At 37.3% G+C, this 24,501-nt stretch overlaps 1 protein-coding gene across 1 annotated transcript in view; it reads left to right on the top strand.

The window, feature by feature from the left end:
* The window catches only part of LRRC69 (leucine rich repeat containing 69), a 111,546-nt gene extending 96,080 nt beyond the window's left edge, over positions 1-15,466 (top strand). The window contains exons 8-9 of the mRNA XM_043982593.1: positions 8,394-8,573; positions 15,410-15,466. Of these exons, the coding sequence (XP_043838528.1) occupies positions 8,394-8,573; positions 15,410-15,466 (237 nt within the window). The remainder of the gene's footprint in view (positions 1-8,393; positions 8,574-15,409) is intronic.
* Positions 15,467-24,501: the final 9,035 nt, after the last annotated feature.

The following is a 24,501-nucleotide window of genomic DNA, read 5'->3' as shown; positions in this document are numbered from 1 at the left end:
TTCCAAGTACCTATCATAGTGCCCTGCAAATATTATGCCCTTGACAAATGGCTATTGAATTTAACTGAATTTTGAATACAATACTACTTCATAAGTTAGCTCCTTGCAATTTTGGGCAGCTCTAATTGTTAAGAAATTTTTCCTTATATTGAGAACAAATCTACTACCCTGTAATATAAGATCATAGTTTTAAAACTGGAAGGAAACTTATGGGCAATGTAACCTAAACTCTTCATTCTAAAGATGAGAAAGTACAGCCAAAGGAGATGAAAGGAGTTACTCAATCACAGAAGTAGGCATTGGAAGAGGTGGGATTTGAACTCAGGGCCTTCCTCAGACTCTAAATACAATGGTACTTTTCACTATACAACACTATCCACTCTCTCCCCACACTGGTATTATCCTTGATCCAATGGACAATTTAATTATTAAAAAGAAGTTAATTGTTTGCCTGGTGAAGACTCATTGACTTTTGGAGCCCATTGTGCAAACTCTTTTTTTTTCTAGAATTAGGTAAATTCCACACTCTGACCCCATTTCATGGAACTTTAATAGGTGAAGAGATTTCCTTTTCCTTTTCTTTCCCAAGTGTAACTTATATATCACTGGATCAGGCCCAACCATGTCTTACTTTTTGTAAGAATCTTTCAGTTTCCTTTCCAACCCATAAATGTTAATTAAGTTTCTAACAGTATATGGTGTATCAGTATATGTTCTCCTCCCATAGTAACAAGTTGGCAGCTATAAGTTGTAGAATAATATGAATAATAGGTGATGTAAGACTTATGAAGAGACACACAGAGTGCAGTAGAAATGTTTTGTTTCAGAAATCAAAAGTGGAAAAAGTGAACTCTGTGTCCACTTGTGACCTATTTATTGGTCCCCAATAGTGTAGCAAATTCCTCCAACATCTGCTGTTTTAGGGTGAATCCTTCAGGAACTCTTAATTGCCATCCGATCTGATCCAAGTTTATAGAGCAAGCTATCCACTGAGCTCTCATAGCTAAAAGGTCATCTTGGCAACCCCTCTAGCAATACTATATATGTAAGTGGTTAAATACAGGGTGACTGTAATCCTTTAACTCGGTTGTTTCCCAAGAGAGACCTGGTAATATTGGTGGGAAAGGGCATCTCATTCAAAAAGGATGACCTCAACCATGCGACTATTTAGAAGTGATTTTATATGGGTAGAAGGCTATGCTATTGAAGGATTGTGTACTGGAGTCACTTATTCTTAAAGGGCTATGGAATCCAGTGACCCTTGCTTTGCTGTACAAAGGCGGTTTTCTCAGAAGATGGCTCCCTGGAAGGGCTAAGGCAGTGGGGAATAGGGAAATGGAAATGAAGCAGATCCTATGAGGAGCTCTAGAGACTTTAGTTGCATAAACCCAAAATGGTCTGCTGTGGGTATTGCCTCTTTCCTCCTCCCCACATCCCCTCCCCTGTTAGATTTTTTGTCGTTATTGTTTTTTTAATTGCTTAAGTTTGACCTTGGGAAATGAATGAAGTGCTTCTTGCATATAACCAAGGATTCCTAGCATAACATGATCTGTGCTACATTAATCATGTTGGAAGATTTCCACCTTAGGGGGAAAAATCCCTGAACAAACCAACCCTTACATTATTAAAATGGCATGTGGTATTTGTGGGACATTTGCATCCGGATTGATTTCCACCCAAAGAAACCAAAGTGGGTGAACTTAGTCAATCCAGGCAAAAATTTGTTTTCTTCCCTTCAGTTTGCTCATAGAGATGTAGCTGCAGCCACATAATAAGTGTGGTTAATATTATCACTGAGAATATCACCTTAATAATAATTTGGAGATGCTTGATTTTTTTTTACTCTTCCCTAAAAATCTGTTTCCCCCATTTTTTTCTTTCCCTTCCACCATTTGCCATTTTTATATCGTGGATCCCTTTCACAGTCTGATGAAGGCTATGGATCAGAATAATGTCTTTAAGTGCATTAAAAACACATAAGATTACAAAGGAAACCAATTATATTGAAATATCATTAACAAAACATTAAAAAAAATTAATGGATCCCAAGTTAAGAACCCTTGACTTCTACCACTCCCTTTCCATTTCACAACCTATTGGTAATTAATTGCAATAGTATAGTCTTTCTCAAGGGGCAGCTAGGTGGTGCTGTGGGTAAAGTGCCGGCCCTGGATTCAGGAGGACTTGAGTTCAAATCTGGCCTCAGACACTTGACACTTACTAGTTGTGTGACCCTGGGCAAGTCACTTAACCCTCATTGCCCTACTGCCCCCCCCCCCCAAATAGTATAGTCTTTCTCTTTGAAGAGGGTTATGGTGGAATCCATGGAGATAGTATTGAGTTAATACCATTAATTATCTAAGATAGCTTGATTTTTGATGTTACCTCTATCCTGAATTCATTGTTATTTCATAGAGATGAATGGCTTAAGATAGACTTGGACTCTGGTCAGGGAGACCAACCTGTGTGATCTGGGGGTGGGGGGAAGAAATAACTTAACCTCTCTAATCTTTGGTTTCCTCATTTGTAATAAATGAATTCTATGGTCTTTAACAACTCTTTCAGCAACTTCAAGGCTTTGTGAGTATATGCTTAAACCCTAGTTAGCTCTTGCAGTTGCAGTGGAATGGTGTCTCAGTGACCTTTTCCAGGTCACCATGTGTGTCTCTTTTGAGCCAACAACAATACAGGGCACATATTATATTTCATGAATCTCTATTGATTTATTGATTGATGTGGCCCCTGGGAGTGGTTATTTCCTATAGTATATACAAAAATATTATTAATACCATCGAACTATTACAGTCAAGATTTTGAAAGATTACTGGGCCTACATCCATGATATCAGAAATGATCAACAAACCTGGAAAGACTTCTTGGCAATTTCTCACTCATATCCCCAAGGCCCTATTTTTTCTGAGTGGGAAAACAATTTTCACGGTTGTTTATAAACTCTTTGATAGTAGAGGTATTGTTGTGTTTGATTAAATGGTGTAAAGCACATTGTGAGTAATCATGACACTGATTATACATCAGTACTATTCCCATATCACATAGGGGTAATATTTATAGGGAAGCAGAGCTACAGACCAGGAGAGACTAAGACAAAATCCTTAGACATTCTTATGGAAGCAATATTTCATTTGGGATATTCTATAGATTACTTGGGCTGAAGGAGGCAATAGATGAAGTGTTTAGAAAACAGGTTATAAGCCTGGCACTGATTATAGCAAATTAAGAATGGAGGACTTGAATTATCTGAATGTCTACAACTAGGGGACACTGGATAGAGTGCCAGGCCTGAATCAGGAAGACATGAGTTCAAATCTCACCTCAGACATTTATTAGCTGTATGGCCCTGGGCAAATCATTTAACCCTATTTTCCTGAGCCTCATCTGGCAAATGAACTGGAGAAGGAAATGATAAACCACTCCAGTATCTTTGCCAAGAAAACCCCAAATGGAGTCATGAAGAGTTGGACAGAATTGAAATAAATGAGCACACACACACACACACACACACACACACACACACACACACACACTCTACTAGCATTGTCTCTATACCTAAAGAAATTTCTGAGTTTGCCTTCATGATAATTTCCTCCTTCTAAAGTCAGAGGAAGCCATAAGGGAAAAGATTATTCTTGATTTGATTCTCACCAATAAGGAGAAAGTGGTTGCTGAAGAAAAAATGAGGGGGACCTTGAAGGGAAGTAAGGAAGTATACTTAGTTATAGATACACAACTTTTTCAGGAAGCTTACCAGTGGAGGAGAGGGAGAAGGAGAGAGAGGAGAGAGAGAGAGAGAGAGAGAGAGAGAGAGAGAGAGAGAGAGAGAGAGAGGAGGGAAATAGAGAATAGAGAGAGAGAGAATAAAGAGAGAGAAAAGGGAGAGAGGATGGAACTGTACCTAAGTGTGATATAAAGATTGAGAAGGATTTTTTGGGGGGAGGGTAGATGGTTGGGGAGACCTGAACATATTTTTAGGTAGATAATAAAGAACTAGTAGTAAGAAAGAGATTTCTTTTGAAGATACACAAGAAGAGGGCAGAGGATGAATGGTGGATTTTTGAAAAAGGTATGTTATCTATGTTCCAAGACTGGTCCCCTTCCAAAAGAGAAGGTGAAGAATTTAAGGAATGTCTTTCCACACTCCAGATTGTCAAGAACAATGAAATATTCCTTAAAAATGGAAGTGAGGGGCAGCTAGGTGGCGCAGTGGATAGAGCACAGGCCCTGGAGTCAGGAGTATCTGAGTTCAAATCCGGCCTCAGTCACTTAACACTTACTGGCTGTGTGACCCTGGGCAAGTCACTTAACCCCAATTGCCTCACTAAAAAAAACAAACAAAAAAAATGGAAGTGAGACTTCAATGGAAGGAAAGGTAATAGATCTGAAGTTGGCAGAGAGAGAGCTTGACCCCTCTCAGGAGATTGGAGAATAGAAGAATGCCATGGAGATGAGAAAGAGAAAGGAAAGAACAACTACACAGCTGGAAATAAAGAACAAATCTGAAGCCATTCTTTAAAGAAAAGAGCTCCATACTTTGAGTAGGAATCTGTCTATCCTCCAATGCTTGATAAAGTAGAGCCACAAAAGCTGTTAAGCAAAGGTCAGAGGAAAAAGAGTGGTATATTGATGACTCCCAGTTGAGGGGTAGAGAAGCAGCTATTTGTCAACTTGATGACAATAATGTAGAGGCCTGTTGCCATCCCAGGGCATATGTTCAATAAATAGCAGAGGACCTCTCAAGACATGTCAAATTATATGACTAGTGCCCACTTGTGGTGATTCATGTGTTCACAAATGACACAACCAAAATGAACCTAGGAAGTATTGTGAAGATGAAGTGTCAAGCAAGCAATTGAAGAACAAAGGGGCATAGGTTGTGTTTTCCTCACTGCTATGAATTTCAGACAAGAGAAGCAGAAGAAGGAAAAGTGATTTAGGAAGTAAACATGTGGCTAAGATTAAAGATGGTTTCTGAGAATGGGATTTGAATTTCTAGACCATGGCTTAAAACATAGGAATGACAGACTCCTGATTGAAATGGAATATGTCTAAAGGAGAATGCAAGAATGCATTTACTTGGGGTCTTACACTAAGGGCTTTAAACCCTTAATCAAAAGGGCTTTAAATTTCAAAGATTGAGGGAGAAAGCTGCTTATGCATATCTACCCAGCTAGACAGCATTAAGAATAGTAAGAATGACAGGAGAAAATAATATACCATGAAGTTCAAAGGAGATGAAATTCAAGAAAGTACCCAACAATGAAAGCAGTGTGCTCCATTTTAATTTATATCTCCATTTCCTATATACACATGCCCCCAAATTGGGCAACAAACATCAGAACTTTTAGACCCCTAACCTAAATATTTGGATTTGGGCAGGTTTTGACTTCCTAGCTGTCACTGATTCTTGATGGGATGAAAGTGGAATATGGCTCTGAATGAATATACCTCACTCGAAACAAACAGGATTAATATAAGTAAGAAGGATGTGGGTAAAGTTGTATATTAAGAAGACACACCAATAAACTAATCAAAGAAACAGATGGACGAAACATAGTGGAGAGCACTTGGGTGAAGGTTTGGTGGAGGAACAAATAATATTTTATCATCAGATTATAACTATGGATCACCTGGAGAGAGAGAGGAAATAGTTGAAGAATCCAGGAAACAGATCAAAAGCTTGGTAAAGAGGCATAATATAGTAGTGATGAGTGACTTTAATTATCCAGATGTCTGCTCGATCTCTCTCTGCCAAAAACTGAGTGGCTACCAACTTCTTGAAATGCCTTAATGATTATTTCAGACTTCAAAAGGTTCAGGAAATTCACGAAATTCATCTGGGATAAATAAAAAAAAGTCTTGTGTTTAAAACAGGCAATGGAAATGCAAAAGAAGGTGGTCATCAGTACTAGATCTCAAACTGTGTTATAAAGTGGTAATTATCAAAACAATCTGGTACTGGCTAAGACATAGAGAGGTATATCAGTGGAACAGAACAGGTACAAATTACACCATAGTAAATGACTATAGAAATCCAGTATAGGATAAACCCAAAGATCTAAGCTTTTGGAACAAAAGCTCATTATTTGAAAGAAAATGTTGGGAAAACTGGAAAATAATATGGCAGAAACTAACTATAGACCAACATCTCACACTGTATACTAAGATAAAGTCAGAAAGGGTACATGATTTGCACATAAAGGGTAATACCATAAACAAATTAATAGAGCATATCTGTCAGATTTATGGACAGAGGAAGAATTTAGGACCAAAGAAGATATACAGAGCAATAAAAAATGTAAAATAGATAATTTTGATTATATCAAATTAAGAAATATTTTGTACAAACAAAACCAATGCAACCAAAATTATAAGGAAAGCAGAAAACTGGGGGAAAAGTTTGCAACAAGTATTTCTGATGGGGGGCAGCTAGGTAGCGCAGTGGATAAAGCACTGGTCCTGGATTCAGGAGGACCTGAGTTCAAATCCAGTCTCAGACACTTGACACTTACTAGTTGTGTGACCCTGGGCAAGTTACTTAATCCTCATTACCCAGTAAAAACAAAACAAAAAACCAAAAAAACCCACAAAAAATTGTGTGTATGTAGGGTAGAACAGCAGAGAGAAATTTGTAGATTGTAAATACTCCACGAAATGGTAGTGGGAAAATTGAATGTTTTTGCTTGGAGTTTGTTACACTCATATGCATACTTAGTGCACATGACACAGTGCCTAGGTTGCTATAATTTGTGTATGCCATGGTTATTGTCAACAGCTGCAGTCTTTTATTTGCCCATTTGCTATCACTCAACTCAGTTAATACTGAAAGCATTTATAAGGCATGAAGTATAAGGTATGACTCTCAAACAGAAACAACTTCCATCCTAATTTAGGAGATATTAACATATATGTGTATGTATATACATATATGTCTATCTGTATATCTACACATACCATCCCTCCAGTGATTTTCTATTGCCTCAAGGATTAAGTATGAAATTGGTATTAAAACCCCCCATAACCTAGCCCCCTCCTAACTTTTTACATCTTACTGCTTCCCACCACATACTCTTTCATCCAGTTACATTGACCCCTTGGCTGTTTCACAAAAAAATACACACTCCATCTTTCAGCTCTAGGCATTCTCTGGCTGTTTCCCATGCCTGCAATGTTCCCCCTCCCCCCACCCCAACTCTGATCAGTGGATATCTGTGCTTCCTTTAAGCCCCAACTAACATCCTATCCTTTACTGGAAGCCTTCTCCAACTCCTCTTAATTCTAATATCTTCCCTCTACTATTTCCTATTTGTCCTGTGTATAGCTACTTTGTATATATTTGTTTTCATGCTGTTTCTCCCATTAGATTGTAAACTCCTCGAGAGCAGAAACTGTCTTTTGTCTCTTTCTGTATCCTCAGAATTTAGCATAGTACCTGGCACATAGTAGGTATTCAATAAATTTACTGTTTGATAGATTCAAGTAACAATATATTTCAGGGAAAGTTCAAGGTAGTATGTGATTAGTTGCTAAATCCGTTGTTTAAACAATAATGAATAGAAGCCCAGAATCTTTGATTTGGAAGGTAACTCATATGTTATCTAGTTCACTCCCAATCTGAAGCATGAGTCCCCTCTATAACATTCCATCTGAGATAATGTACTGACATCAAATTTGGTTCTGAGATAGAAGCACTAGTTGTCAGCCATATTTTGTTCATTCATTTACAGATATCTGAGGCCATTGGATTTAAAGTTTTAGCTCCTTTCTTGGATCCTAGCTCCTATTAATCTCTTGGATGTATCTATTGCCATTCTTCCTTTTTATCTTATAGTTACTCTGATAGTATCTATCTTTGTGAATATAGCAGCTTTTCCCCCTTGTTTAAACAATAATCCATCCATAAATCCAAATTTCATTCTCAGACACTATCTTCTCACCCAACTATTTACTTCCCAAAGCTGTCTTCTTCTGAAACCCATGCCTTTTATCAGCAAATGACAAAAATATCCCATCTTCTAAGGCCTTCAGTTTCTTTACTAAGATTTCACAATTTTAATTCACTTGTTTTTTTGTGTGTGGGTTTTTTTTTTTTGTGTGTGTGTGTGTGTGTGTGAAGCAATTGGGGTTAAGTGACTTCCCCAGGGTCACACAGCTAGTAAGTGTTAAGTGTCTGAGGCCAGATTTAAACTCAGGTACTACTGACTTCAGGGCCAGTGCTCTCTATCCACTGTGCCACCATGCCACCTAGTTGCCCCTTTAATTCACTTGTAAGCTTTTGATTAAACCAAATTGCCTTTTGTGTTATAATGAAATTTAGTTTAAAAATGTGGTTATGTGAAAATAATCTATAGAGCTTGATTCTTCTTTAAATCTTATAGGAAATTGCAGCAAGATTTATTATGAATGAGATAAGTGAGGAGGATCCATTGTATCAGCGAACTGTAGCACATTACCCAGTAATCTTGGAAATACTTGCTAATGACAAGGAATGTACATTATGTGGAAGATGCATTCTATCCTCAGGGATAGATAGTGTAATTTTTACTCCTCCAATGAAGGTAAATTGTGCTTTCTGTATGAATTTGAATGGCATATTGATTCTTTTTTTTTTTTTTTTTTTTTTGCAGGGAAATGAGGGTTAAGTGTGACACAGCTAGTAAGTGTCAAGTGTCTGAGGTCGGATTTGAACTCAGGTCCTCCTGAATCCAAGGCCGGTGCTTTATCCACTGCACCACCTAGCTGCCCTGGCATATTGATTCTTTCCCTTGTCTAACCCTTTTGAGACTGGATAACTTTTTTTTTTCCCCAGGCAATGGGGGTTAAGTGACTTGCCCAGGTCACACAGCTAGTAAATGTCAAGTGTCTGAGGTCGGATTTGAACTCAGGTACTCCTGAATCCAGGGCCGGTGCTTTAACCACTGTACCATCTAGCTGCCCCAAGACTGGATAACTTTGATTGAGGAATTGATTTTCATATGTGACTTTTGAGCTCATTGCTGCTCCCCTCTCCATACAGAGATACAGCAGTCAGTGGGTAGATTATAGTTAAGGGTTATATAGTTATATAGTCAAGGGAATTTAAATTAGCCAGAGTACCATATTTAACTAGCTAATGGGTGGTACTCAAAGCTGACAAATATCTGAGACTCTTTTTTTCTTATGTAGGCACCTTGGCAAAAGTCACTTTATAGCAGATCTGGAAGCCTGAGCAAGCTAAGTGGTTGTCCCTGTGTCCCCAAATGTCTCTGTGAATTTCATGCACTTGCTCTGAAGTACCTGGTGATTTAACCCTTTGTCACTTGGGTTTCTTGTCTCATATAAAATAAGATTTTCAGGGAAGCTAGGTGGCACAGTGGATAGAGCACCGGCCCTGGAGTCAGGAGTACCTGAGTTCAAATCCGGCCTCAGACACTTAATACTTACTAGCTGTGTGACCTTGGAAAAGTCACTTAACCCCAATTGCCTTGCTAAAAAAAATAAGATTTTCATTAAATATTGAAATATGAATCTGCTATCTATTTCAGACTTTGAGTGCCAACATCTTAGGGAATTCCACTTTCTCAGGCCACTTCCCACATCATTTCTACATTCTGATAGTATGTTTTGCTCAAATAGTTTATTGTAAATAGACTGAAGTTTAAAGGAAACTCGACTCTTATATGGAGACAGTTGCCACCATCTTTCTCCTAGTATTTCTCCCTGTTCCCACTTAAATCTCTTGATATGGCTGGGGAAATCCTGATGGCACACTCTTAAAAAGCTCATGAGGAAATGAGGAGGGGCATTCACTTTTCATCTGATGTATTGAAAAGAAAGTGAGAGTTCAACCCCTGAAAGACAAATGAGAATTGTGAGATACAAAATTGGATATATGGAGCATTAATCTCCCCCTTTAACCTTTCCCTTTTATATATATCTACCAGACCAATAAGAAAAAGGAGCCTCTGAGCTTTAATCTGTGAGGCATTAGTTTTTATTGCTTGGAAATTAGACAAGAAAAGGTGAAACCAATTAGGGAAATAGGGAAGTAGAAATACAGATGAATGGTCTTAGATGTAAGCTTAGTCTATTCGATCCCAGAGATTAAGCTGGTTTAAAGGAATTTAGGATTTTCCTTTATAAAACTCACTGAATCCCAAACTGTTTGCCAGGCCGAGAACCAGCACATCCAAGCTCAAACACCAACCACGTGCCTCTGAACTCCTCTCTCCAGAGCACACTACAGCTAAGTTTAACAGCCAGTGAGAGCAAACTTCCATTCCCATCCTCACTTTTAAATTGGCATCCCAGAAGTTCCTCGCATTCTTGCGTTAAAAGCCGCTTCATTAGCATGCGCAATCTCTCAAATGATTCAGCTAAAACTTCTGATATTGCTCTTTACCACAAATAATTTTTACCACAGAATCAAGGTAACTTTTTGACCTGGGTTGCTACTGGACCACACTGGTCATGCTATCTGTGCCTCTCACTGTGGTCCCCAGTCATTCTAACTCCTGTATCTCACACAGAGGTTCAAATGCGGAGGGAAAGGATAGACAGTTAACAAGCACAAATAATACCTTCTTTGTTGTATAATCCCTTGATATAGTAAATACTACTGTGATCTGAGGCTAAACCACTTTTTATGCTCAATCTCTCAAAGAGAAGTTAGGGGAAAACTCAGCTCTGGAGAGGGGATGGGGAGGGAATGTTATCAGAATTTTTTTTATTTGGTCCCATTTAAAATATTTCAGGCCCAAAGAAAGATTCTGTGTGTCAACAAATTGTAGTCCTCTAAGGCTACACAAAATTGTAATTTTTTTTCCTTTCTGGATAGATATTTTCCTGTAAAAATGTTTGTGAATTTCTGTACAACACATCATATTTTATGGTTGGCTTTCATTTTAGAATATGAGCTGTGTATCTATGTCATGACAAAAGTCCCCATATAGACTTTTGTAAAGGGCTTTTGAGGAAAGGGGTTTCTGGAGATGTATCTCTGCAAATAGAGGAAGTCTTAAAAACCCATTATATATTAAGTCGAAACTTTTTTTAATTTTTGTAAAAAGAGTTATTGGCTATGTTGTGACATTTTAGGCATTTTAGTACAATCAGGGTCTGGCATGTGAAGAGTGCCCCAGATGACTTCTCCATGTGGAGAACATTAGGAGGCTACTTCTGGGAAAATCAGGATAAAGTGTGATAGAAGTATATATGTGAACCCTCTGTAACTGGTTCCAAAGGCAGTTAGGTGGCACGGAATGTTGGGTCTGCAGTCAGGAAGATCCAAGTTCTAGTCTCAGACAGTTACTTGCTGTGTAACTCTGGGAAAGCCACTTTTCTTGTCTGCCTCGGTTTCCTTCTCTGTAAATTGAGGATAATAATAACACTAACCTCACTGGGTTATTGTGAGGAACCCAACCCACCTTTATGAGAAAGCTTTTATTTTGTTCTTTTGATATCTTTGGAGTACAAGTAGATTAGTCAAATTGGTCATCTGTTTATCTCTCATTCTTGCTATGGGACAGGTCTCCTTTGATGAGCTCCTGCAAGACAAATAGAGTTCAATATAATTAGTAAGTGTGTAGAGAAGTAAATTTTTATGGAGCCTTACAAATCTGACATATGTTTTCAATCTCAATCATGAGAAAAAGTGTTGAGATGTAAAGGTGAGTAATCATGAGAAAATGATTATACTCATGAACATTTGTATATACTAGGGAAAAAAAATAATATGGTCGTTAGGAAACAGAATATCTCCAGTGGTGAAAAGTGGATCCCAATGAGTACTTCTTGGATTTGTTCTACTGGAATATTATTCCTATCCTCAAGAAAGAAAGAAAAATCCTAAAGGGAGGAGAACAAATAAGAGAAATTGCATATTGAAAATTAAAAGGGAGTCACAGATTCATCTCTAAAAAGTGTCATAGCCATCTGGGAAAACATGAGGCCAGTCATGTAAGCTTAGCTATGAAGATGATTAAGAAGAGACTTTAATATTTAAGGGGAAAATGTATAACAAAAATCAGTAGTGGCCCATTATTAAATTCAAGAGCAAACCAATGATGATCTGATACTGCAGATGAACTACCTTTTTATCTTTTCTTCAAAGGGAAATTCATATTTAAAAAGGAAATGGTATATGAACACTTAGGAAATAATCAAGATCTTGTAAAACTTAGCTTTAAAAAAGTAAAAATATATTTTACATAAGTGAATCTGGGAAAATCAGCAAGTATGCTACAACACCAAGGTATAATGTAAAACAATGAATGAAGAATGGGACTTGGAGTTAGGAAGACAAGTTCAAATCTTGCCTCAGATACTTATGAGCTGTCTAACCCTGGGTAAGTCACTTAACCCCTGGCTGCCTCAGTTTCCTCATCTGTAAAATGGGGCTAATAATAGTGCCTACTCCACAGAGATGTTGTGAGAGTCAACATATGCAAAATGTCTTGTTTTAGGGACTAAGTTTAACAAATTCCTGGCCTTCCTTTGCCTATTCATCTATAAGAAGAACACCAGTTTGCTGATGGTAGAGAAGCAGTAAGGTATTATGGAAGAAGTGCTGTTGGATTGAGGGTCAGAGGGCCTTGGAATCCTGGGCTTTGACATTTAGAGCCAAAATGGATAGCATAAGACATGTCGTCCAACTCTTTCAATTTAGATCCTGGGTTAGAAGCCTCCTCTAGATACACATAATCTCTCTGGTCCTTAGTTTCCTTATCTGTAAAGCAGAGGTGAACTAGTTGGCCCATGAAGTACATATTGACTCTAAATATATTCACAGGTGATCCTGTGAGTGGGGAAAGGAACAGGAGTTAGCTCTTAATCTATGACCTTATTGTCCTCATTATTTTGCCTCCCCTTTTGTAAGTTAGATTTTATGGGATGTTCTGACTTTGATGTGTTTAGTAATCTCTAGTACTGTTGTACAAAGATGTTGTACCATAGGGAGATCTTTCTTCCAGATTGTAGTAATTAATAAAAGAAAAATATGAAATGATAACTGCTTGGATTTAGGTGGTTAATAATGATAATGATAATAAAAATAACAGTATAATAGCTAGTATTTAAATAGCCTTTAAAGTTTTGCAAAGTGCTTTACAAATATTTTCTTATTTTAACCTCACAAACACCTTGGGAGTTATATGCTGTTATTTTCTCTATTTTATGTTTGAGAAAACTGAGCCAGTCAGAGGTTAAATGACTTATCCAGGGTCATACTGCTAATAACAGTCTGAAACAGGATTGTGAACCTAGGTCTTTCTGATTCTAGATCTGGCACTTTATCCACACTGCAGTACCTTGCTGCCTCTAATGTTATCATGTATTGTGCTGAGCTTATGAAACATTGTGGTGGTATATTGAAAATAGTCTGAAAAAGATTTCCTCCTCCTTTAATAGTTCCCATTAACTAAAATTTATTGAGTTATTCTTGTTTCCTTATAGAAATAATAGGAATAGCTCATATTTCTAAAGCACTGAGTTTGCTTAACTATTACCTATTTTTAGTGTCATCAATAATTTTAAAACAATTGTTTTTTTACAGCAGTGACTAAGACCTGAAATAGGAACAGATAGATCTCATTTTAGTCACTACCAACCTGGGCCACATTTGAACTAGTGACCTGGAGGTAACATAAAAATTCTCATAAACCTCTTACAAAACACTTGAGTCACCCCATGCCCAAGATATGCATTTGATGGTTTTCATTTCTTATAGTTACATTAGTTGAGTTTAACATTTCCCCAGATCCTCTTAAAGTGGAGGAGTTTAGGGAATGAACAGTTTGCAAAATGAACTCTCAACCCTGCATTGAATGATGTAATGTAATTAAAACTACCCTCAAAAGAGATTCGATTGAATGTACTTCATTATGAATGCATGAAAACACAATCTGTCTTATGAAAATACTTGTAGTGTTGTAACACCAGTTCCATTTTTTTAATGACAAGCCACCAGTAATGAAGCATATGAAAGATTATATTTTCATAATTTTACTCATTACTTCTAAGATAAGATCCTACTTTCCAACACATTATTTCCATTCCAGATACCCCTGACATACATTGACAGAGCTTATCATCTCAGTAACTTGACTAGGAAGATGAATGTGACTTTTACAGGGCTGATTATTCAGCAGTTAATTCAACATACACAACACATTCAGAAGGATCCACAGTGTCACAATTCATATTCAAAACAGCAGTGATAGTAAATGGGGATTCATTGTTCTGAAAACTCAAAGGGCATAAAGTTATCTTTTTTTCTTATATTTTATATTTAGAATTTTATTTTCCCAAGTCACATATAAAATACAAATTTTTACATCAATTTTTTAAAAACTTTGTGATCCAAATTATCTTCCGTCCCCCCTCCCCAAGAACTCAAGCAATTCAATATAAGCTATACATGAGCAGTCATGCAAAACATTTCTACTTTAGCCAGGTTGTAAAAGAAAACAGAAAAAACAAAACTTCAGATAAAGGAACTAACAAAAAAATATGCTTCAATCTGTATTCAGATACCATCAGTTCTTTCTCTGTCAATGGATTGCATTTTTCTTAAGTCCTTCAGAGTTGTCTTGGATCATTGCATTGCTGAAAATAACCAAGTCATTCACAGCAGATAATTTCATTGTTATTTTGTATACAGTACATTTCACTTTGCATCAGCTCATGCAGGTCCTTCCATGTCTTTCTGATAGCATCCTGCTCATCATTTTTTAAAATAGTAAACTGCATTTATATAGTACTTTAAAAAGAGAGATTTCCTTACAATAAACCCAAGAGGTTGATTATTGCAACAGTAATAGATAACATTTATATAATACCTTATACTTGGCAAAGAATTTTCTTCACAATAGCCCAGCAAAGTAAATACCATACGTTAAGGTTATCATTTTATTCAACTGAATCCAACTTCTTTTTTATTTGTTCCTCACTTCAAATGTGGCCTATCTCATGCCTCCCTAGATTCCTTCTCTACCCAGTAGCCTTCTCACTCTGGCATGCCTTAACCCATAGGATCATTTCTTCTGATTGGTGAGTTGCTCCCCAGAACCTCCACTTGAGAAAGTACCCTTGCCAGCCAGGGCTACTTCCATCCCAGTTCAGCCCTTGACTTTTTGGACTACTCCACTTTACCCAGGATTTTCAGCCACCTTTTATGTGTCTTCCCCATAAGAATGTCCATACCTTGAGGACAGGGAATCTATTTCATTTTGCTTGTATTTGTATTCCTTGTGCTTAGCCCAGTGACTAGCACATGGTAAATGCTTACTCAATACTTTATCTGTCTGCATAGCTATCTATCTATCTATCTATCTATCTATCTATCTATCTATCTATCTATCCCCATAGATTCCTTCATATCCCTTAAAAATCACATCTTATTTCTTCTGCTGGATAGTGTCATAGTTATCTAAAGAATTTATTTTCTCTGATGGAAACCAGAAACATTTTTTAACTTAAAGCTGTGTATGTTCAAGGTGCCCATTCACATCAGAATTCCCTGGATATTGGTATGCTATGGGCTAAGTAAGTGAACTTCAGGTGAGCTCACTCCTCTAATGACTTGGTGGCTAGTGAGATAGATCTGCAATAGAAAGAAAGCCTTATCTTCAGTGGATGTAACTATAGGCTTTGTGGAGACTATATAGACTAATTTAATGGGCAAACTCAATCAAGAAGAATACAACACATGTGATACCCAGCTTCACTGCCACACTGGGTCACTGCTTTGGCTTGGTCCAGAGGAACAAAAAGCCATATTTCTCAATTGCAATTCAGGTTACTGGTTCTCCTTGGGCTATACCCAAACTAGTTTCCAATGTTTCGCAGATTATATTGATACTTTAGTTTTATGCAGAGAAAAGGACAGGTAGCATAGGCTTCTTACAAATTGTGCCCATCTAGAGTAAGTGGGATCTCAGGTACATTTGAATATACCAATTAGAGTAAGATATAAAGACAGGGGTTGTTAGGACCCCTTTGTAGTCAGGGCTACACTCATTGGTATTCATCAATTATTTTAGTTCCATTTCCCTGTTGTCACTCCAACTGCCAAACAAAGTCAAAATGAAATTCATTAGCTGGGCTTTGTTAAAGTTATCACTGTATATTCAGTTATCTGCACTATAGCAGTTAAAAATGATTTCAAAACAAGAGACAGTTTTGGAATAACCTAATCATAATTCTCTCTCTTAAAACTGATTTTTTCGGTTCCAAATTCTCTCCTTCCCTCCAGTCCCTCCTCTACCCATTGAGAAGTCAAGCAATATGATAACCTATTATACAAATAATAACTTTCTAGAATTTAACCTATGTGGTTGAAGAGTGATCCAGATTCTAAATTTTCAGCTCAGATTGTTCTAAATGTTTCAAGTAATAAGCAAGAAGTATAAACTATTTTCTCCATCCTCAAGGAAGTTATAATCTGGTTGCAAATGATAATTAATAATACAAGGCAATAAATACCTGGCAGTTGAAGGATACAGTAAGTGATAGAGGAGTACCCAGAGAAGAGAGAGAGAAGCCTGTGGGTTGCATTAAAATATAGGCATTATCATCATTAATGCATCTTCTTTAGAAACTATTGCCAGATAGATAGCAAACCAAAGTGGAAAGTATTTCAGGCATGGAGTCCAAAGAGGTTCTAGTGCTTACTGGATCATTTCTTCATGATAAAATGGAGATAAAAGTAATTTTAGTAAATACTTCTAAGTTTTGTTGTGGTGATCTAATGAGAATGAATGTGATGTGCTTTTATATCAATCAAACATGCACGCTTTTATTAAGCATGTTCTATGTGGCAGGCATTCATTGTGCTAAGTGGTAGGGATATGAAGAAAAAACAAAAAATGGTTTCTATTCCCAAGGAACTTATGTTCTCATGGGTGAGAAATGGACATAAATTGGCATATACAAGATATCTTCAGAGTATAATGTCAGCAGTAGTAGTAATAGTAGTGGTGGTGGTGGTGGTGATGGTGCTGGTGGTGGTGGAGGTGGTAGTAGTAGTAGTAATAGTCATAGCAGAGCAGCAGAGCAGCAGCAGCAGCAGCAGTAGAAGTAGGAGTAGGAGTAAATATTATTCTGCCCTGCTTCTGGAGTATTATATTCCATTATGGATGTGACTTAAGAAGGACCTGAGTTAGAGAATGTTAAGAGACAGGGAACCAGATCATTGAAGGATCCTGTGATCATTGAAAGAACTATGAATATGTCATTCGGAGAAAAGAAATATTGAGGGAAGAGGAACATGAAAATTGCCTTCAAGTATCTGAAAAGTTATTCAATGTAAGAAGTAGCTAGGTGACATATGCTCCACTCAGAGTTAAGAAAACTTGACCAAACTTGTCTTAGATAGTTTCTAACTATGTGGCACTGGGAAAGTTATTTAACCTCTCTCAACCTTAGTTTCCTTATCTGTAAAATGGGCATAGTATTAGGACTTTACAGGATTATTGTGAGGATCAAATGTGGTAATTTATGCAACGTCTTTTACAAACCTTAAAGTGCTCACTTGCTCTCTCTCTCTCTACATACATACATATACATATCTACATACACACATATACATACATATATACACATATAAATAGGTATATCTATATATCTCTATATCTCTATATCTATATACACACAGAGGTTAACTATTATCATTAAGAGCAATTAGACTTCCTCTATTTGGCCCCAGAGGGCAGAAGTATATTTAGATTTTATATAAGAAGAGTCTTCCTTAACAATTAAAGGTATTCAAAACTAGAAATAGGCTACCTCAGGAAATGAAGAGTTCTCATTCATTCAAGGTTTTTGAGGACAGAGTTGATGACCACTTACTGGGAGCTTTGTAGATGAGATTGCTTTTCTTATACTAGGACTCTGAGTGGTGGGAAGAATCCCAATGATGAAATTGGAGGACTTTTGTTCCAAATCCATCTCGATCACTATTACCTTTATGGCCATGGGCAAATTAATGTCCCTCAGTTTGATTTCATGTCCATAAAAGGAGAGGATGAGGCTTGATTTAACTCTGATGTCTCTTCTGGTTTCAGATAGATAATCCTATGAACCTCAGAGGTCAGAGCAGTAATTAGTAATTCTGATGTAAAAGATAGATTGTTTTTAGGGGAAACAACCCTCTGAAAGAGGAGCACTGAGGCAGGAGGACTTTCAGGTTAGGGGCTCAGAGGTGATCATACCACTGAGTTTGTGTAGTGAGGATGGTGAAGGACTAGAGGGTGGGGTGTAGGGTCAGTGAAAGTCCCATGTCAACATCCTGGGCCAAAGCTTGGGGTTCCCAATGTTAGTTATGACTCTATTACTCTTATTCTATTCCACTTGTTGAAAACAGTTTTGAACAAATAATCTAAAGTTTGGTCATTTGGGATATGTTTTCATTTTATTGAAGTTTTGCTAAGACAATATACTCAGAAAGAAAAATTAATTCCAGACATGGATAGGTAAATAGATTTCTTTTCCTCCTTCCCTGAATCTGACTTGATTATACTATGAAGAAAGAATTATTTGCTCTCTGCTTCAGTTTCTCCCTTTAAATAAGGAGAGTATTAATAATTACTTTATTTTTGCTAGTATTATGAAATTTAATTTGTTTGTAAAAAGAGGTAGCTTTTAAAGAAAAACCTATCATTGTTCCTCTTAATTTCCTCTCTACTTAAAACAGCTTTGTAGATAACATCTTCTGTGATAATATGATGCCTTCAAAGGCAAGAGGACTTCAGTTGGGTACTGAGAGTTAGTACAGTTTTGTAGCTTTCCTATTTCCATGTACACATTCCTAAGATAATAATGACTATCAGTGGGAAAATGTTTTGCAAGACAATTCTGGGGGAAGGGGGTCTGTAAATTTATCTCCATAGAAAGTTCCAGGAAATTATACAGGGTGTTCAGAAAATATAACCTTAGGAATAGAGATTAATAAGTTGAAGAAAAAAAATCACCAGCAAAACTGCCACAGCAAATTGATAATAGCCTTTGGTAAAGTAAATATGCCCCTAAAATGCTAAACAAAACATTATTTTTATTTTAACTAAACAATTGTACCCCCAAGAAGGGGAATGAGAGACATAGACGCCTTGCATTCCTAATCCCAGCAAGAGCCAACCCAAACTCTGTCTATGCAATTCTTAATGACACAAGGGAAATGGCTTAAACCACACTGGAAATAGAAAATGTCTTTAATAGTTTCTATAATAAACTTTTCACCTCATGGAGACACTGGGCAAAGAAAACCAGATAGCTCTAAAATATGTGAAATAGGCAGCAGGAAATTAGCAAACTGTTTTTGATAACTGAATTATAAGTGGCAATGAATACATCAAGAATTTTCTACAGAGCAGCAGACTCATGAAATGGATGGGTGGTATAGTACTAGTCTCCCAATGAAGAGTGCTTTCCTTCTATTCACATTTAAGAATGTGCTCAAAGAGAAGTTGGTCTCCATGACTCTCCTTTCCTCCTCACTTCTTTTTTTGTGAAGGGAAATTTCAATTTTTTAACAAAAGCTTTAGGTATAGTTTAAATATTTGATTATTAGAGAGACATGGGGTAGCATCTCATCTCCTTCCTCTTCCTGTTTTTGTCTTGACTCTTGTCCTGATCCTCATGTGACTCCACCATTTGTCTCTTTTCTTTACTGTATCTGGCTGCCATTTTCATTTTCCTCCCCTTTTCTATGCTTACCTATTTTCTCTGTTCTTGCTATTACAGCTGTTTTGCTGTAGTTTCTTGAGTGAGACCCCCAACCCAAGCAGATATGGGGATGTCCTTTCTCTCCTGCTAGCTCATTAACCCTTGTAGAGAATAGGAGAGCACTATACTACCATTCATGGGAAGCTGGTAGAGAAAAGCTTTCGACTTTTCACTGCCATTCTTCAACCAAAATTTCAACTCTTCTACATTATGTTACTTTATATTATCTCATGGAAAGTTATGATAGACAGATATCATTAGATTATAAGCCATTTGAGGGCAGAGAGTTTTTCATCTTTTGCCCCAGTACTAAATATTATGCTTTGTATATAGTTGGCACATTTGTTATGTGACACTATCCTAGTCTCTTTTGTATCGTAGTTATTTGTGTGTATGAGATCTCTTTCCAGTGGGACTATACACTACTTAAACAGAGAAACCAAGTTTATCTTTGCATCTTTCTCAGTACATATGGCACAACCCATCATATATATTTAAATTCAACTTGGTTTGAGTGGAAACACTGATGTACAGTGCTATTGCACTTATAGCTAATATTGACAATAGAAGTTAGCATTTTTTTTTGTTTTTTTGCGGGGCAATGGGGGTTAAGTGACTTGCCCAGGGTCACACAGCTGGTAAGTGTCAAGTGTCTGAGGCCAGATTTGAACTCAGGTACTCCTGAATCCAGGGCCGGTGCTTTATCCACTGCGCCACCTAGCCGCCCCCAGAAGTTAGCATTTATATAATGCTTTAGAGTGTGCAAAGTACTAGAAAAATAGTACCTTATTTTATCCTTATAACAGTCCTGGAGTTAAGTACTATTGTTATTTTCACTTTGTGGATGGGGAAACTGAAGCTAGGAGAACTTAAGTGAATTGCCTAGAGTCACATAGCTGGTAATTGTCTAAGGCTAGATTTGAACTCAGACCTTTCTTCTTGACTTGAAATCCAGATCTTTATCCCCAGAATCCCCTAGTTGCCTATGATATTTGAGTTTGGCACTTAATAATGATTTTTCTAACCATCTGTTGTCCCCCAAATGCTTCAGGTACTTTCCTTATTTTCTACCTTATTTTATCGTCTTCCCCATGTTTGGAATGTCTGTTCCTTTCTTCTCCACTTTGTTGTGGGCCAGGGTACTGGATGAATTAATCTCCCCATTTCTCCACTCCCCTCATTATACTCAGGGCACTACTTGGAACTCCTGTGAACAAGTTAGTTGTGATGAAGACCTGGGGGAGTTTAGGTTAACTTTGTCCCAAGTTAGACTGATCTTGGACCCAGCTGTGGGCCCTCTGGACAAGAAGAACATAAAAGTGGTTATTAGGTCTTTGGCCCAAGCTCCTTAGACCCCAGGGGACCTCTTTGCCAACTGCTTTCAAATCTCCTTACTTGCCAGCTTTTATTTACTTAGATATTCCTGAGCTGCTTTTTAACTGCCTTGGGAACTGTTTTCACCTGGGGGCCTTTGAATATATTATTAAATGGATTGTTGGTTTAAACCCTTGGACCCTGAGTTATCCATTGTGTCAGATCCAGACCCTGCAAGGAGGACATACTTACAAAATATTATTCCTCCCTTAAAACCCAGCTGATATCCCATATTTACTGTGAAGCATTATCCATAGTGATCCCTTCATTATCTGGTTGTACTTTATTAACATCACTGGGTTATTAATATAACTATTAACCCCCCTCCATTTTTACCAGCAGTTGAGCCAACTGATACCCTGCCATGACTGTCTGAAAGGGAAAGATCCCAAGTGCAGTCCAGGGGATGCTCTCTTGTGGCCAGTCTTTAGAGGGAAGAGGAGAAATAGAAGGAGAGTTGCAGAACTTCTCATCTCACTAAACTCGACCCCGTCTTCCCCCTGAAATGCACCAGAAGAAAACTCCAAGAGGCCTTGCCTACTTCTGATCAAGCCAGGCCATGTGTAGTCCCTCAGTTCCACCTTCTTGGTGGTGATGACATTAATATTTACCTACATTGAAAGTTATTTCAATGGAATGGTAAGTTTGGGTCACCTGGAGTCTTGGTCCAATTCTACATGAAATTAGGAGGATCATAGTCCATTAGATCATGAAATGATATCCCTCAATCTCCCCATGTTCCATCTCATGACTTGCTGGAAATGCTTCCCATGCTGGTTAACTCTGTGGGAGAAGATGGACTCCTTTGCCACCCTCATCCACTTTTAAACAATGTCAGCTGTTAACTATGTAGTTATGATAGACTGTGAAGCTGGGGATACAGACAAAAGGTATCAACTAATTAGGATATTACCAAAAAAGTGAGGCGTTGGGGGTTCCCCATTAGAAACTATTATCCACATTACTCACTTGATACTTCCTAGGGCAGAGTTCAGAGGATCACAGATTTAGAATTGAAAACATCATTAAAGATCCTCTAGTCTGGATTAAACTGGATTCTGGGAATTTGTTTCTTAAATATTTTCACAACTGTGTTTTAATATTTTTGGTTTCCTTTGTAATACTATACATTTTATTGTATGTCTCAAAAACATTATTCTGAGAAGGGGTCTATAGCTGTCAACAGACTGGCAAAGGGATTCATGTCACAAAACAGATTAAGAACCAGTGATCTCAACCAACCCTTTACTTTACAGATGAGGAAACTGAAGGCCAAAGAAGTTAAATAACTTGCCTAAAGTAATGCAGGTAAAAAATAGCAGGGCCAAGATTTGAACCCACACCTCCTCCTTTCCAAATTCAGCTCTCTAATATGGCCTCCAGAATTTTAACTTGTGTACTTGGTTATATTTTTATAGTGGGGGTGAGTCGGTAGCTAAAGTTTTCACTTTTTCATAGACATACAGTGCCTCTACTAAAGTTCTCCTAATCAAGACATGAAATTTTAAATGTGGAAGACTATGCTAGGAGGGCACCAGCTCTTCCAGGTCCTACCATGCTAGAAAGGCTTTGAGTATGGGCCTTGTGATTGTGTCTGTTGTCCAAGGACAAGCTTAGTCAGGTTCCCTTATCTTGTTACCAGATTACCTACCTACACTGAAGGTTATTCCAGGGGGATGATCAGTTTAGACCACTTGGACTCCATTAAATGTATAGAAAGTTGCCTCCCTTGCTTCTTGCAAGATGATACATTTTTTTGGCCACACAAACTCTTAAATACTATGTTTTAAGTAATGGAGGGGCAGCTTGCAGCCTGTATTGATAGAAGGAAAAAATTAGACCCTTGCAGTATTGAAGAATATACAGATTTTTTAAATCACAGAATAATTGAATCTGCTTTTCTAGTAGGCACAGTTTCTGCAGTGTAAATTTGGGGACAATTTGAGGTATGTTTCTTATAAAGAATTTTTAAAAAAGATTTTGTTAAAATTAACTTTTAATATATCATTTCTTCAATTTTCCTCCCTGATGGAAAGTAATATTTTTATCTGTGTCCATCATATATACATATGTACAATCACATTAAACATATTTCTGTATTAGTCATGTTGTGAAAGAAGAATCAGAACAAAAGGGAAAAACCTCACAAAAGAAAAAAAAAACTAGAGTAGAAATCATGGTTCAATCTGCATTCAGATTCCACAGGTTTTTTGGTTTTGTTTTTCATTTTTTTTTTTCTGGATATAGAGAACATTTTCCATCATGGGTCCTTTGGAATTATCTTGGATCAGTGTTAAAGAATTCTTAGTGATTTCTTTAATACATCATGAAATGAACAAATTTTTATCTTATGCTTTTACAGCTCCTTTTCATTTGTGTGTTTTTAGTTGCTAGCTTATGATAGCAATGACCAATATATAAACCAATCTTTGCCCATTATGTGCCCTGGGTAAGCAGAGACAGTAGGACTAGATGGTTGGCAAAGGAGATGATACTTTGTCCTTAGGCACCTTGTGCAAGATTTTTCCAGTGCACATAAATTATTAGAGTTTTTAAAAGGATATAAGATTATATTGAAGTTGGTATTGTGTAATTTAAGATTCTAAATGTGGGTTCTAATCTGTTCCCCCAATTTTGGGGGAAACTTACTAAAATCACTGATAAAATGAGTTTAGGTTTTTAAGGGTTTATTGAAAGATAGAAAGAGAAAGATTGAGAACAGAATTCCAACAGCCTGGCATTCCTATCTTTCCTCAATTTTCCTGTGAAGTCCTTTGCCACCACCACCACCACCATGAAGTCAGGAACCCATAAAGACACAGAGCTCTCCGTGTAGCCCTCCTTCTTCCTTCCTGTCCCCTCCCAGAAAATAGGAGGCTCCTCAAGTTGATTGGCTGGTAGCCTTGATAGACAGTCACTTCCTGACTCCAAGGAAAAGCCACATGGCCTTGACCTCTGAGGCATTTTCCTCAAGGTGGAGCTTTCCTATAGTAAGTCTCCAGTAGGTGGCGACATTCCAATCATTACAGTATCAATGGGCATTCCATGTATGCGAGGTGAATTAGGAGAAATGATGAATGTCCACCTTAAGATGTTTGAATAATAGTAAAGTCTTTGTACTTTGTGGTCAATGATATGTATATTTTTCTTATTAGTATTTGCTTTCTCTCTTGTGGTAAGGAAGAAAGTTAAATATAAATGGTATGGGTAATTTACATATCAATTTCATGAAATCTCTAAAGGAATTTAATTTTTCATTCATTCATTCATTCAATATTTGGAGGAAATTTGCCTTTTTATTCATTCATTAAATGCTTACTGAGCACTTTATTTTTCTTTTAGAATTGGAGGACGAGTGCTGATATAAAGGAAATACCCCTAGAAACTGTCATGTGCTCCCAAACTTGCTTTAAA

Source organism: Dromiciops gliroides, chromosome 1 (genome assembly GCF_019393635.1).
Source record: "Dromiciops gliroides isolate mDroGli1 chromosome 1, mDroGli1.pri, whole genome shotgun sequence".
Lineage (NCBI taxonomy): Eukaryota > Metazoa > Chordata > Mammalia > Microbiotheria > Microbiotheriidae > Dromiciops > Dromiciops gliroides.
This window is presented reverse-complemented; position numbering and strand designations above follow the sequence as displayed.